The sequence below is a fragment of the Aristolochia californica genome, unplaced genomic scaffold, assembly GCF_029961685.1.
Source record: "Aristolochia californica isolate CCGP_79_NKW_82.1479 unplaced genomic scaffold, dmAriCali1.0.hap1 SCAF_9, whole genome shotgun sequence".
Taxonomy (NCBI): Eukaryota; Viridiplantae; Streptophyta; class Magnoliopsida; order Piperales; family Aristolochiaceae; genus Aristolochia; species Aristolochia californica.
Window position 1 is genome coordinate 35019264 of NW_027182290.1, and position 13646 is coordinate 35032909.

At 39.4% G+C, this 13646-nt stretch overlaps 3 protein-coding genes across 6 annotated transcripts; 2 read left to right on the plus strand and 1 right to left on the minus strand.

The window, feature by feature from the left end:
* Window positions 1-1043: 1043 nt before the first annotated feature.
* On the minus strand, window positions 1044-9048 carry LOC137941515 (uncharacterized). 4 transcript variants are annotated; one of them, XM_068786964.1, is made up of 13 exons: window positions 8751-9048; window positions 8100-8209; window positions 7899-8009; window positions 7678-7735; window positions 7515-7604; window positions 6198-6292; window positions 5916-5969; window positions 5199-5336; window positions 3308-3377; window positions 3093-3207; window positions 2433-2502; window positions 1639-1710; window positions 1044-1356 (listed from the first exon to the last, which is right to left on the minus strand). In XM_068786964.1, the coding sequence occupies exons 1-13, from the start codon at window positions 8923-8925 to the stop codon at window positions 1237-1239; spliced, it is 1278 nt and encodes a 425-aa protein (XP_068643065.1). In that variant the 5' UTR covers window positions 8926-9048; the 3' UTR covers window positions 1044-1236. The 4 variants fall into 4 exon arrangements, with proteins under 4 accessions (XP_068643065.1, XP_068643066.1, XP_068643064.1 ...); XM_068786965.1 differs by having other exon boundaries at window positions 1044-1325; window positions 3308-3383; XM_068786963.1 differs by having other exon boundaries at window positions 1044-1353; window positions 3308-3383.
* A 705-nt stretch (window positions 9049-9753) lies between these two features.
* Window positions 9754-11310, plus strand: LOC137940873 (GDSL esterase/lipase 6). The gene is made up of 4 exons (XM_068785993.1): window positions 9754-9982; window positions 10052-10197; window positions 10291-10753; window positions 11081-11310. Exons 1-4 carry the CDS (start codon window positions 9754-9756, stop codon window positions 11308-11310), a joined length of 1068 nt encoding a protein of 355 aa, XP_068642094.1.
* A 1568-nt stretch (window positions 11311-12878) lies between these two features.
* Window positions 12879-13352, plus strand: LOC137940875 (uncharacterized). The gene has a single exon (XM_068785994.1). It carries the CDS (start codon window positions 12879-12881, stop codon window positions 13350-13352), a length of 474 nt encoding a protein of 157 aa, XP_068642095.1.
* The last annotated feature ends 294 nt before the right edge of the window (window positions 13353-13646 follow it).

Here is a 13646-nt window from a genome sequence, read left to right on the forward strand (position 1 = left end):
AAGGAGGGCTCCCCGCAGGTGGAAAGATAGGGAAACTCAGGGTGGACGCCCCTCCTACCTATTCTCTATCTGCTACAAGAGAGATTGGGGAGCAGGTCCCTTCCCCTGGCTGGATGCTGGCGGGACATCAGAAAAAGTGAGAGCTCCCCGCAGGTGGAAAGAGAGGGAAGCTCAGGGTGGAGGCCCCACCTACCTATTCTCTATCTGCTAAAAGAGAGATCGAGGAGCAGGTCCCTTCCCCTAGCTGGATGCTGGCGGGATAAATATCCTTGCCACCGAAGCTGAGCATAAATGACGAGGCCCTTCCACAAACGAGAGAATACTTTTCTTGATTATTATTTTTGAAAATCAGCTTAATCGGTAATTAAATCCGATTAAACCATATTGGATCGATTTACATAAAATTGGTTAAAACTAAATTTTTAAGCGAGTCATTCTGCATGGATCAGATCAGGCATAATTTTTCACGACCATCAATGAAGCCTTCCTGCTTGTCCACAAAACCCCTTAGCTGTGCCTCGTGCTATTAAGTCACTTGCCCGTGGCAGTTCCAGGCTGGTCTTCTACTCTTAGCTTTGATAAAGATCACGTACCATCTTTAGCTAAAACTTGCTTATATTTGACTCGATTTAGGCTCTCCGAGTACAGCTTTTTGCTTTAAAACTACAGGATAGACAATTTATAGATGATCAAAAAGAGGATTGTGATCAATTCATCAACGGATCCATCGTCGGTTACGGATATAAAAGTGCATTAAACGAGTTATTCTTCCAAGATATCATCCAGAAATCTATGTCAGAATTTGCTACATGCACATATACTGACTAGTGTAAAAAATTAAAGAGAATCAAATTTTCTTTTTCAAATGTAAGAAAAGTGACAGGAGAGAGATCGCAGATAGTGTGAGAGAAGGTGACAGATGAGTTAAAAGTGGTAAAATTCCTATAATTTATTCTCAGCGATAACATAGGAGCTTTCCGCTTAGTATATATTATATTGGATAAGATCGAATGGGAGGTCAGAAGTTTAAAATTGGACCCACAATCACCATTAGTTATTAGCTATTTTCTCATCAGCCTCTCCCTAAAAGGCATCATATTTGAACATCCTTTTGAAGCTTTTCTATTACTTCGATAAAAATATAATACAGTTTAACGAGCAGAATGAAGAAGAAAAGACATCACAAGAAACAAAATAAACAACGGTTACATGACTAACGCTCAAACAAGTGACAGTTCATGGCTTGTGCTGGGCAAGGAAGGACGTTTGAACCGATTGATGAAGAGCCGGTGTTTTCCCATTCACAAGAATTTGCTCCAAGAAATCTACACGTACAGATTTAAAGCAATATCTCTGCTTCACATTGATCAAAAGAATATTACCAATCATGAGGAACAAGTAGGAAGGATCATGCTACATCAGCACTACTAGAACTTCAATTAAATTCCAAAACAAACAGGAGCTTGTGTTAATCTTTGCATGGAAATGACACTATTTCCCATTACAATCAGCAAATATTGGCCTCCAAGAAACTAGTAGTAAGCCAAGAAACCATATTTCCTCCCTCTCACCAACTTCTCTTTCAAGATAGAAAACAAGACAAACAGAGAAAAGGATATGAGAGGCATAGTAACATACCTTGTCTTTCCATGAAAAATCCACACTTCGATGGTGAGGTCCCATCAAGGTTACTTGATCTCCTTCTTTAATCTAAGAGAAAAGATGATACCCACAATAAATTTAATATTTACACCATTGAAAGAATGAAGAAGCTAGAAGGCCACATGAAACTCCAAACATTTAGACGGATCATGTTTAAATTTATTAACAAATTCCTTTTCATTTATGTTGCTTGTAGACAAAAAGTAAATCTGAAAATTATATTCCTTAAAGAGTTGAAAAAAAAATGGTACTTTAGAACTTAGAAAAACCAACAAAACGGCACATCTGACCAACTATCACGAATACTAAGAATCTGAGCACTCCATACATCCTACAAGAGTAAGCAACCTAAACTTTAGAAGTTTCCCAAGTGATAAGAGAAGGCTCTAAGATTCTGAACAGGGATAAATCTCCTTCTTTCTTTTTAATGAGAACAAGGATACATCATTGAATCCCACATAATAATTTTAAGATTTTTTTTTTTTTTGAAATGATGCTGAACTTTATTAAGAGAGCTCAAACAAGCAGATTACAAAAGGGGAAGCCTTCCCAAACAACAAGAGATTGTTGGAAGGTTCCGAATTTTGCCAATTTATTAGCCAAATAATTGGCTAATCTAGGAACGAGGAATTTTAAGATATTGTTGAAAACTTGAAATGCTAATGTTTCTAAAATAATTTGAAAAAAATAGCAAACAAAAATGTCAATCCAAGGTAGAGAGAGAGAAAGAGAAGAGAAGGCAAATGGAAAACTGAGAAAATCCTGCTTACAGCATCACTTCGCAACCCGTATACTGACAGTACAAAACAAATCTGATCTGAATCACATACCAAATAGTACCTGCAAAGGCAAAAAGTCAGACTGTTTACAACTAAGTCATAAAGCCTACTATCTTGGAGCACCTGACACGTCAAATTTTGCTGCCAATGCCTATTTTTTTAAACATACACCACCAGCTACGAACTGGAGCAGTTCTACAGCATAACTGGCACATTAGTTGATGAGATGACAATTGTATGACGCACTATATAGTTATCCAATACTCTTATGCTTCTTTTTCTTTTGGAAAGATGATGCTTTTATTAAACAAACAAAGAGTACAGAGACATACAATGCCTCAAAACCTAGTAGAAGCAAAAGATTTAAGTTATAGGAGAAGGGGGTGCTCATTAAAATGAGAGCTTGAAGATCCACCCACTCCCTAGCTAATCTACCAGCGGTTACAATAGGCCAAACTGGAAGAATGAGAACAGCAAATGGTAAAGTCTCTAACACAGTCTTCAATCTCATAAAAAATGGATCAAAGATGCAACGGTAGCTTTGTTTATTATGTGCATGTTCACTGTACTTCTGCACACCACTACACAAGAATCACAATAAAGATCAATACCGGGCAACCCAAGACTAAAAACTGGAATTAGAGCACTCACAAAGGAGAAATATTGTCATGATTAATGAAGAGGAGCACTTTTCCAACAACTGCTACTGGTCTGTTTAACCCTTCCCCTAGGCTGCTTATTGTTGCTCTCTGGAGTGGTGAGCTCACTTCAAGGTGAAAGCAGAAAACAAAACAAAATGGATTATACTTCAAGTCCGTGATGACCACAGACAATGAGATTGTCAGCTAGTGACTTGTGATACTTACATTTAAACTCAACTAAGGATGATGCAACAGCAATTTGATTTATTTTCTGAGCAAGTCGCTTGGCCTTTGTCTGACTCTAAAAAAACAGTTGGTGAGAATCAGCTCTAATACTAAAAGACGAAACCCATCAGCAATTTGATTTATTTTCTGATATTGTATCATGCAAGTGAAGTGGTTAGCAATTCAAAATGTTCAAGATCTTTCAAAACATGTAGTAGCATGATAAAAAGACTTCTACTGCCAACCACCTCTGGAGAGAGAAGGAGATAAATTTCTACACACAAAAAAAAAAAAAAAAAAAAAAAAAAAAAAAATTAGAGAGTGTATTTTACTGTCCTCCATTGGACATGATAAATTCAGACACCCGTAATTTATCTAATGACAAATTTAGACACTCTTGAGATAGTTAATTAGATACATGAATCCTTGATTTCTGTTTTCATTAGTTAAATAAATGAATAAAAACATAAACAAATAACTAAATTAATGTAAAAAAGGTAACAAAAAATATGTTTCCACAAATCAGACGTGGGACCTGCTGAAGACTCCCTACCTACAGTCAGCAGTCCCATGTGAGGTAGATAGCACCATACGAAAGGTAAGTCACCTGCTATAGAGGAGACATAATAGATGTTTTCAGGAGTCTTCAGTCTTATCCACATCCAGGTTTAAGTTACCTAATGGACTCTGTAAGGGGATACAAGTAACATTCAGGATTTTTCAAGGGCATGTCTAGGGTTATAAAACCTAGGCCAGACTAGTCGGTTATACCAGATTAAATCAGACCTGATCCCTTGTTTGGGTCAGCAAGTCAGAACACCCACAGACTAAGAATTAAGTTAAAACCAGTTAATCAGGCTGAGTTTGCCAATTCAACAAGAGGACACTGGCCCAATCAACCAGGTAACATTGTCATATTTTGGGGGGGTCCATGGAAGAAGAAGGCAATAACGGCCGCCCCATCCTCCCCACTATCAAAATCCCCCCAACCAGCAGCCAAAAAGGGGGAGAGGAGGAATAGTAGCCCCCTCCCCCTTTTCCTTGAAACAACAGGGGAAAGATCCCCACCATCTTAAAATATCGGGATGTTGAGGAGCCTTCCCTCATTATTCTGAAACACAGTGGAAAGAGGAAGGAGCAGGATCCTTCCCCTATGATTCAAAACATGGTGGAAAGGGGCAGAGCCCTGCTTCTTGGCCTATCTTTTCTGCCAGTAGAGGAAGGACTACCCCCCATCCCCTTAGGCATACAGAAGTTCCACATGAAGAAGGGGACAGTGAGGGCCCTGCCCCCACTAGCGAATGAGATACAGAGGGGTGGTACTCCATCTTCTTCCTTCATATGGATTGGTGACATTATTATGGGGTCAACCCGCAGTCATACCTAGTTGACCAAAGTACAACTGGAACTGATCACCCCATTGGGTTGGGCTTTGTAATAGTGTGTCCCTAACTAGTTTCCAAAGGTTTAAAATGCTATTTTTTTAACTATATTAACTCTTTTGAGATGAAAATACAGAAAATATTTTAAAAAGGAATAATTTTTTTTAAAAGTACACCCAGTAAAGAGGTAAAATCAGAAGCAACCATCCATACCTGAAGATAGTTTTATGACAGCTGATCTAGCAAACATCATGGTTCTCGATGAAGGATAACAAGTATATGTAAACACAACCCAGGCTTTAAGCCAGTGTGCTTATCAGGTAAGATTTAAAATGGACAAAACTTCAAGAATGCATGCTGATGCATCCCAAGATGACAATATTATAACTGCTCAAAGCCAAGTAGGCAAAACACTTTCAAAAGAGGGAAAATTTTAAGACAAGCAGCCTGGAAGATACAGAGACATGCACTTGACATAGAGAGAAATGATAGGAATGAAAGTGCTTTACCTTCATGGAAGACTCTATCCTGTCAAGAAGATTGACCAGTTTTTGCATCTCTTCACTTGCATTGAGGCCAGGATCTTTGAGGGAAGCTGCTTCAAACCCACTAAGAGCCCTCTCATAGTTTTCCAGATATGTATTCACCTTAAAATATGAACAGCCAGTTGATAGTGATAAGGTCGAAAAAACACTCAGCGTAGACAGGATGACATGCTTAACAACACAAAGATCAATAAACATGGGACCTTTTGCAAGCATGAAAGACCATAGAGAGAAGATAGAGTTCAATGTTTTGAATGCTCCTCAATGACTATGTAACATATTCAGAAAATGGAATGCAACCAATGAGGTTATGAAAAACAATCTGACAACTCTGTAAAAGATTGAATCCAGTATGCTCTAGAATGGCACTAAATGCATCACTCAATTCAAGAAAAAAGTATTATAGCAGGATTCAAGCAACTAGAAACTTTTGAATGTCTAATGCACTCAATAATTGACTAATTAAAAGTAAATATAATACTAAAAGTAAAACCAAATTTAGCTAAACTAGTTAGCAATTGATTATCCAGGAGGTATCAGCAATGTGCAGGACCTGGAGACACAAGCTGGTCCTATAATCCCAATGAGTTCTAGTATGTAAGTAATCCAGCAGCAGATTATAGATTCCATCATTTGTGCATTGCAACAAATCATGAGGCACTTCGAAAGATTCACACTTACAGTTGCACAATTAAAGTAAAGATCTGGGTTAGACTTCATTGATTCATCTTTTTCCTGAAATATGAAACCAGAAGAAAGAATAAATAAGACTTCAAATAGGTCCAAACCAGTTGAACTCTGAGACCTAAAACAGTGATAGTGCATCAGATACATATATATATATATATATATATAGATTGCAACCAAAAATGACATGCCAACTGCAAACACAAAAATCATCAGAGGAGATTTACAGTGAAAACTTAACAAAAAAAAAAAAAAAAAAAGAATTTCACCACTTACAGCATGCTGATAAGCTTTTAGCGCTTGCGAAAGTTTTTGGTGATCCCATGCTCCAGTGACAAAAAAACTAGTAAGGCACGCATTTCCTAAGTTGTCTGTCAAGGCCAATGAACATAATGAAGTGCACCTGAATGATTAAAAATTTCATTGTGCAATCAAACAACATACAGGAGAAGTCAGAGGGGGAGAGAGGAAAATGTTATGTAGATTGAATTGAACCCAAAGTTTATGGATTTTTCTTTTAATTATATTTTTGAAAAAAAAAATTGTTTAATCATGTAAAACTCTTCTATATTTATTCTTCAACAAAAGGTTTTATTTTAGTTGGGTTTAAGTTCATCCCAAAATGGCTAAAGTTAGGAGTTTTTCCCAACTAATAAACACAAAATTTTCCTGACTTTATCCTATGTGGTATTATTCCCACTAACACTTAGTCCAACATCCAAACTTAAACAAATTAATAATGGACATGAGATGTGGATAACATAAATGGGGTATAAAATAAAAAGTGTAAAAACTAGGCCCAATAAGACATGGACGTGTCTGCTTTGATGCCAACTTCACAAGTTTGTTTTCTTTACCATTCAAAAATAAAAATTATTTGACCATTTTTTCTTTTTCTTTGGACAGCCTCCTTTTTATTTTCCTTCTATTAACCATCTCACTGGTATAAAAAGATCTAAATAGACGTGTAATGTACATAGCAAGTGGCATACAAATTGGGATGTTTTTATCAAGCTTGCAATGTTTAACCTTCTTCAACTAGAGAGGGACTTTTCTGTAAACCATTTGTAGAATAGAGACTCCAAAGCGAATTAAACTAGGGATGTATTTTGTTGTTCCAATGTATCTGTGCCATTGGCGTTCCTCCCTTGTTGTGGGGGTGGTTACCTTTTTAATGAATTTTCTAATATTCAAAAAAATGTAGTATGTTATTATTTATTTGTAAGGGCATGTTTGTCCTTTAATCTGAACTTAATACAATTTTGATGAAATAAGAAAGAAGGACAGAGATCAGGTATGGAGGCTGCCGTCCTGTTTTAACATTTACATTACGATAGTTACTGGAATCCATATATTCTCTTAATTCTTCTAACTTCAGCATTTACGGTATCACACATTAGAATCCCACTATGCTTTATAGCATTTGTGCAAATTGACCATGTTAAAATAAGAACTTTAAAAGTTATGACATACTTGCATCCTCTCGTAGAATACTTTCCATGGAGATTTGAGTTGAGGCAGTGAGCAAATGCATTAACAATAGAGAGCTAACCTAGTAAATATCACTTAACTAGGCAAAGGATCAAGTCTTACACCAAGAGTTTCCATCCTTGACGTCCAATGATACAGCTTCCCTTGCATGTTTGATGCTTTCTTCAACTATCTGAACCTGATTCTCAGAGCCTGCAGGAACAGAGTAAGAAGTAACACTAGACTAAAGGCACGAGAAACAGAGGTCATAAGATAAGCTCTTTACCTTGAGCCAGTCTTCTTTCAAGCATTGACAATTGGCAGAGAATTTTCTTATTTGGACCCTGTTTCAGAAAAAAAAGGTTAACAACATAATTGATAAATGCAGTTTCAGTTGAAAGTCCAACAAAAATGCCTACACCTTTTTAAAACTTTTAAAAAGAGAGAGAGGGAGAGAAAGAAGAAGAAAACAAGAAAGAAAGAAAAAAACAATGCCCACACTCTTACCTTACTTAATGCTAGAAACAGGCAATTCTTGGCTGAAGTAAGGTCCCCTTTCTTCCAGAGGCTATTACCTAAACTTAGCCAAGCATCTGCAAGAGATGGGTTCAGCTTAACCTGAAACATGAAATCATCAACTGCATTTTACAACACAATTTCCGGAAAGATTATAACTAAACTGCCAGAACAAAATGCTGTATGACATACAGCTTTTGAAAGATGATCTTCAGCTTCTTTTCGATAATCAGGAAAAACATCCAGTATCTTTCCTCTCAAGAATTCGTAAGTTGCTCGCTGTGATGATGTTCTCCTCTCTTCTGCAATATCACATGGGACGTGCATTTAAAACCAGCTTAAGAGTTACAACCAATTGAGATGGCATATCTACCCAGAAAGTAACACATGTAAAGAAATTTACTGTTGTGTAGTTTGTGAAGCAGTTCAACAAAGAGGGAAGTACCATATCAGCTTTATCATATTAGTTTTATTTGTGTTATTTAAGTTCTGATTGAATATTTTCCAAGAACTCACTAAACAAAACACTAAAATGAACCTTTAGATAAAAAGAGATTCTAGACAAGAGCATGGAATGACCCAGACTAGTGACTGTAACTGGAACTTATATCCTAGTTTTGCTTCCTGTACTTCCTCATTTCTCGCATCCCTCACTATACTCTCACAACTGAATGAAGGTTAGAGTAACCGACAAGTCACAAGACGGGAAAAAAACACATCAAAAGGAACCAATGAATTACCAATTAACGCAAATACTTTACAGTTCCGCATCGGGCAAAAACAAAAAGATTGTGAAGTGTTTCTGGTGAAATGACTAGAGACTAGGTTCTATAAGAAACATACCTGGAGGAATGCTATCAAGAAGGCTAAGCGCAAGAACTGCTTCTTTCTGCAATCTGGAAATTTTCTCATCGGGATTGGTGGGAAAATATGTGTCGCGGAGATGGTAGAGAGACTCAGATGCAGCTGCTGCCTCTGAAAACAGATCCCGATTCTGGACCTCGCCCGGGCCACCCATTGTAGCAGAAGCTCGAAGGTGACTGAAAAATCGAGGAGGGAAACGGATTTGCAAGAAACCGTGCCGATGCCACCCGAATTTTATGTGTCGAAACTCCTGAATCTTGAATACTGTTTGCCTTTCAGAATCACCGCTCACGCTATGAGCTCAGAGTGAAGTCCACATGTATTTGTTTCTCGAATTTGACGCCCTCGGCCGCATAATGATGGGCTTGGGCTGAAAATTGGCTGGAAACTGGCTGTTCCTATAAGAGCCTTTCCACGCACCGTTATTAATTTCCAGCCCGCCCAAGTCGAAGAAACCATTCTATATACCAAAGTCATGTGAAAACCACAAACAAGCTGCTCAACCGTTTGTGCCACCATGAATGAAAATCAAATAATGGAAAAAAAAAATCCCTTGACAATTTTTTCCTATGAAAAAAATATTTATTGTAAAAAAAAATTCTTTGACTAAGGGACTAAGATCCCTGAGAGAGAGAGAGAGAGAGAATGGGAACGTTGATAATTCGAAGTTTTGAACCGACAATAGAGTTAGTGGGAAAAATAAATAAGATTCACTCACTCAGAAAGATAGAGAGGTCATTAATGGCTGTCCAACGTTCGTTAGAATAACTGAAACTTTCGATCGGAAGCAAAACTGACAGGCATTGCAACGAAATACTGACCGGAAAAGCTTCTTTCTTTACGTAAAGGATGGCCAGCAGCCGCACTTTGCTCGTGAGATCAGTTTTTTTTTGTCCCTGTTTCCCCTCCATTCTTTCTCTCTTTATTCTCTCCGTTTAAAAGCGTACGAACTCGTTCTTCAGTCTCGAACAAGAGTGCTCCTATGGAAAAAATTTCATTTTTCACCTTCTCCTTCTTCTTATTCGTTTCTCCCGCCGTCGCCGGGAACATTCAGGCGATTTTTACGTTTGGTGATTCAATCTTCGATGCAGGAAACAACCATTTTAATCCAAATTGTTCCATCCAAGCAGACTTTCCTCCTTACGGTCAGAATTTCTTCCACCATCCAACGGGAAGGTTTACGAACGGCAGAACAGTTACAGACTTTGTCAGTAAGTTCTTCTTCCACTTTCCTAGCTCTTCCCTGCACCTTACAACTAGTTCTAATCGTTCCGCTGCAGGCGAGCTCCTGGGCATCGATCTGCAGAAACCCTACCTCGAAGTTGAGCAGGAGATCGCAAAAGGAAATCTCAACAAGTACCCTGTAAACGGCATCAATTTCGCAAGTGCTGGAAGCGGCGTCCTAAATGACACTAACGCAAATTTTGTAAGCAAAGCAGAATCTAGCTAGATAACAGGAAACAAAGCAACCTCTTCTTTATTTTCATGAACATACGACATTCTTTTCTACGTGAAACAGGGAGTAACCACAATCACCACCCAGCTGCAACAGTTCGAAGCATTAATGAAACAGAACAAAATTGACAAGAAAACCATCGAGCGGGCCTTCTTCTTCTTCGAGTCGGGCTCCAACGACGTCTTCCAGTATTACTTCTTCTCGGAGTCAGAAATAGACGCGAAGACTTACGTAGAGACTATGGTGGAGGAAGCCAATAACTGGCTCGTGCAGATATACAGACTAGGTGCTCGCCGAATTTCAGTTTTCGGATTAGGTCCCGTCGGCTGCGTTCCGGCGAGGATGCTTTTAACTAACGCGCCGGTGGATACTTGCCATGAAGAGATGAATCAAATGACTCAGAGATATAATTTGGGGTTGGAAAGATTGGTGGAGGCGATGGCGAAGAACTTCCCGGGGTTGCATATCACTTATGGTGCAACCTACGATACCGTCATGTTGCTCCGTTCTCTTCCCCAGCGTTATGGTAAGTGATGAATGTCTATATACATTTCTACCTCTCAATAACTGTTTGGCAAATCCACAGCGGCTTTCATCATGAGTGAGACGCGGCATGGTGAAGTGACATAAACCTTCTTTATTAAAATCCTTTTGATCAAATTGAGTGTAAGGAAAAGGTTCTGTGGATGCGACTCAGATCTTTGATGCAGCTATGAGAAGGCTGGGTTCGTAGGGACAAGAACTAACAATTAAATAAATATTGGAGATATCTCCTACGCAATCAAACCAAGTTAAGAGTTCTGCTTCTTGATTCATTTGCTTATCGAGTAATTCTCTTTTATCCAATATGCAGGTTACTCCAACGTATCGAGCGCATGCTGTGGTGACGGGACTCTGCGTGGAATGGGGCAATGTGGAGTCGGCGAGTATACTGTTTGCGACAAGCCTGACGAGTTTCTCTTCTGGGATTTTTTCCATCCGACGGAGCACACTTACAGCCTCCTTACCAAGGCTTTCTGGGGCGGTAATCAGAAGAAGATTAGGCCCCTAAATTTAAAGAGTCTAGCGAATACTTCACTGTAGACTGCAGTGAAGACTCTGCAGTAAACCGCAGCTCGTGATTCTTCTTCAAACATTTTGCTCCAGCTCTGACCTGTATGAAATACATATATATATGGGAGTGCTTTTATTCGTATCTTACCTAAATATGGTGAATAAGCTCGAACCCTATCATCCAGTTCAGATCTTCTTTAAAAGAATTGCATTAGCAAAAGTTAAATTAAGGATTTGCTGCTATTATGTTCAAGACATTATACCAAAAAGATTGGATTCTCTCTCTGTCATCTCTCTCCCAATCTCTCACTCGCCTGGAAAGTGATGTGAGCCTTGTGATAAGAAACAGCACAGTAATAGAAGGATTAGTATAAAATTTAAGCATGGATCACACTAACATGCAGCTGCAGCAGATGAGCACCACATGATCACTAAACCAACAATTCGTCTATTCTTTTCTGTTAAAGATTCCACAGGAGTTGAAGCATTATTTTTTAAAGAATAAACATCGATCCGTAATCTCGAGCATACACTGGAAGTAGGCTGACATAGCAATCTCCTGCAACCTTCCGGGTTGTGACCCAGTGTCAATCTTGAACTGAGTTTGGTTATTATTGGAAACCAAGTTCTGTAGCAACGCCCCTAGAAACGACTGGCTTGTGCTGGCGTACTCATGTCCTGCTATGTCAAGCAAAGCGAAGATGAAAACTTAACGTTATGCAAGGACAAGGCGGCAGCAATGGCTTGTTGTCAAAAGAGGACAGCCTAACTACCACTTTGATAAGATGGTGGCTTTAGAAGCTTTCTACTCCTTTCTTCTGTTATTCGTTTTCAATTCCCATATGTTTAGCAACCTGAATCGTTAGGTACAACCTCATGTAACAGGCAATATCTTGCACCTTGGCCCCGACCGGTTGAGAATCTTCGTGCTTTGCTTTTTGGTGGACCTCCTTAGCTACCAAATGAACCTGAGATGATGAACAGATCCCCTCGCTCCCAGTAATGTGAAAGAACTTAAGCTGTAGCCTGTACTGATTTAACTCCTTTGAAAGACTCACAGCCGCAAAAAGCGGGGGATTTAACCATGCAAAGGATTGAGGTATCGCCCTCTGTTTCTGCGGATCCCTGTTTGTTGTTCGTGAAGCTCGAAAAGACTAGGTTGTCCGAGGCATTGAACAGTTGCAGGAGTTGGTGACCCGCTAAGACGAATAAAATGTTTGTAGAAACGCCTCTTCCATGTCTAATCATTTGTGGGGATCTGTCTTGGAGTTAGCTCTCAGCTCTCTTCCATGCCTAACCATGTGCGCACAGGTTAAATTAATTCAGGAGGACAGGGACCAGCCGCCAACCACTCCTCTTGTCCTTTCACCTCCTTACGATCCATAAATTCGCGATTCTTCAGTGCCCATTCATGGTTTCTTGTCAATTTTGAACTCACACATCCATCAATAATCACATACTAGGCTACCCATTTCCTTTCTTCCTTCTCTGTATCTTTCTTTTCCACTAATCTTCATGCATAGTTCCTCGCACTGAGTTCTCGACTAGTATAGTCCTACCCTTTTCTCTTCACTGAACAATCTCGCCGTTTCTCTCTCATGGGGAACTCTGCTTCTTGTTCTCCGTGTCTAGCTTCAACCAGAACGATCAGAGTCGGGTTCCGTGATGGCAGAGTTGAAGAGTACAGAAGACCACTCAAAGCCGCAGAGCTGATGCTGGAAAACCCCAGGCACTTTGTTTGCGACTCCAACAATCTCAAAGTGGGACATCGAGTGCCCTGCCTGACTGCAGACGAAGATCTCGAGCCCCGGCGACTCTACTTGCTCTTACCGATGGACATGCTCTTCTCAGTGCTGACGAGCGAGGAAAAGAGCCACCTCTCACACAAGGCCTCTTTGAAGAACGGAGCTTCTACCAACATCGCGAAGATCTTCCCCGTCTTCGGCGAGTTTTGCTTATCTCCATCAGAAGCAAAGCCTGCAAGGACCGAAGAATCAACGGAAAGATTTGCGAGGCAGAGATCGTGGCAACCGGCATTGGATACGATTTTGGAGACTCCATCCAGGATCTGAGTGAGAAATTCAACTTAGTTATGTATGTTTTTTTTTTCCAGTTGGCATCATAATCTAATTCCAGTAAGCAGTTCGCGAATTACAAACTATCTTTCCAGTAACAGATTATCAGTTCAATAAATGTTGGTTTATATACTTCGAATAATTGTCCGAAGCTGTTCAAAGAACGCTACAGTTGATACTTCAATTCGATAGCTAGAAACTGGGACAGCTTGGAGGATTCAGCGTGGCAGAAGCTTCCTCGTGAAACAGAAATATTCAAGCTACTGAAGCTAATGACGGCATTGATGTTTA

What these genes read in the sequence shown, in the direction of transcription:
- LOC137941515 (XM_068786962.1), bottom strand. Translation starts at nt 8,925, where the DNA reads ATGGGTGGCCCGGGCGAGGTCCAGAATCGGGATCTGTTTTCAGAGGCA. An exon ending in TGTTTCTAGCATTAAGTAAG is followed by an intron (nt 7,736 to 7,898) that starts GTAAGAGTGTGG and finishes TTTCTGAAACAG; the next exon opens with GGTCCAAATAAGAAAATTCT. An exon ending in ACGGGTTGCGAAGTGATGCT is followed by an intron (nt 1,711 to 2,432) that starts GTAAGCAGGATT and finishes CTTTTCTCTTAG; the next exon opens with ATTAAAGAAGGAGATCAAGT.
- LOC137940873 (XM_068785993.1), top strand. Translation starts at nt 9,754, where the DNA reads ATGGAAAAAATTTCATTTTTCACCTTCTCCTTCTTCTTATTCGTTTCT. An exon ending in ATGACACTAACGCAAATTTT is followed by an intron (nt 10,198 to 10,290) that starts GTAAGCAAAGCA and finishes TACGTGAAACAG; the next exon opens with GGAGTAACCACAATCACCAC. An exon ending in TTCTCTTCCCCAGCGTTATG is followed by an intron (nt 10,754 to 11,080) that starts GTAAGTGATGAA and finishes TCCAATATGCAG; the next exon opens with GTTACTCCAACGTATCGAGC.
- LOC137940875 (XM_068785994.1), top strand. Translation starts at nt 12,879, where the DNA reads ATGGGGAACTCTGCTTCTTGTTCTCCGTGTCTAGCTTCAACCAGAACG.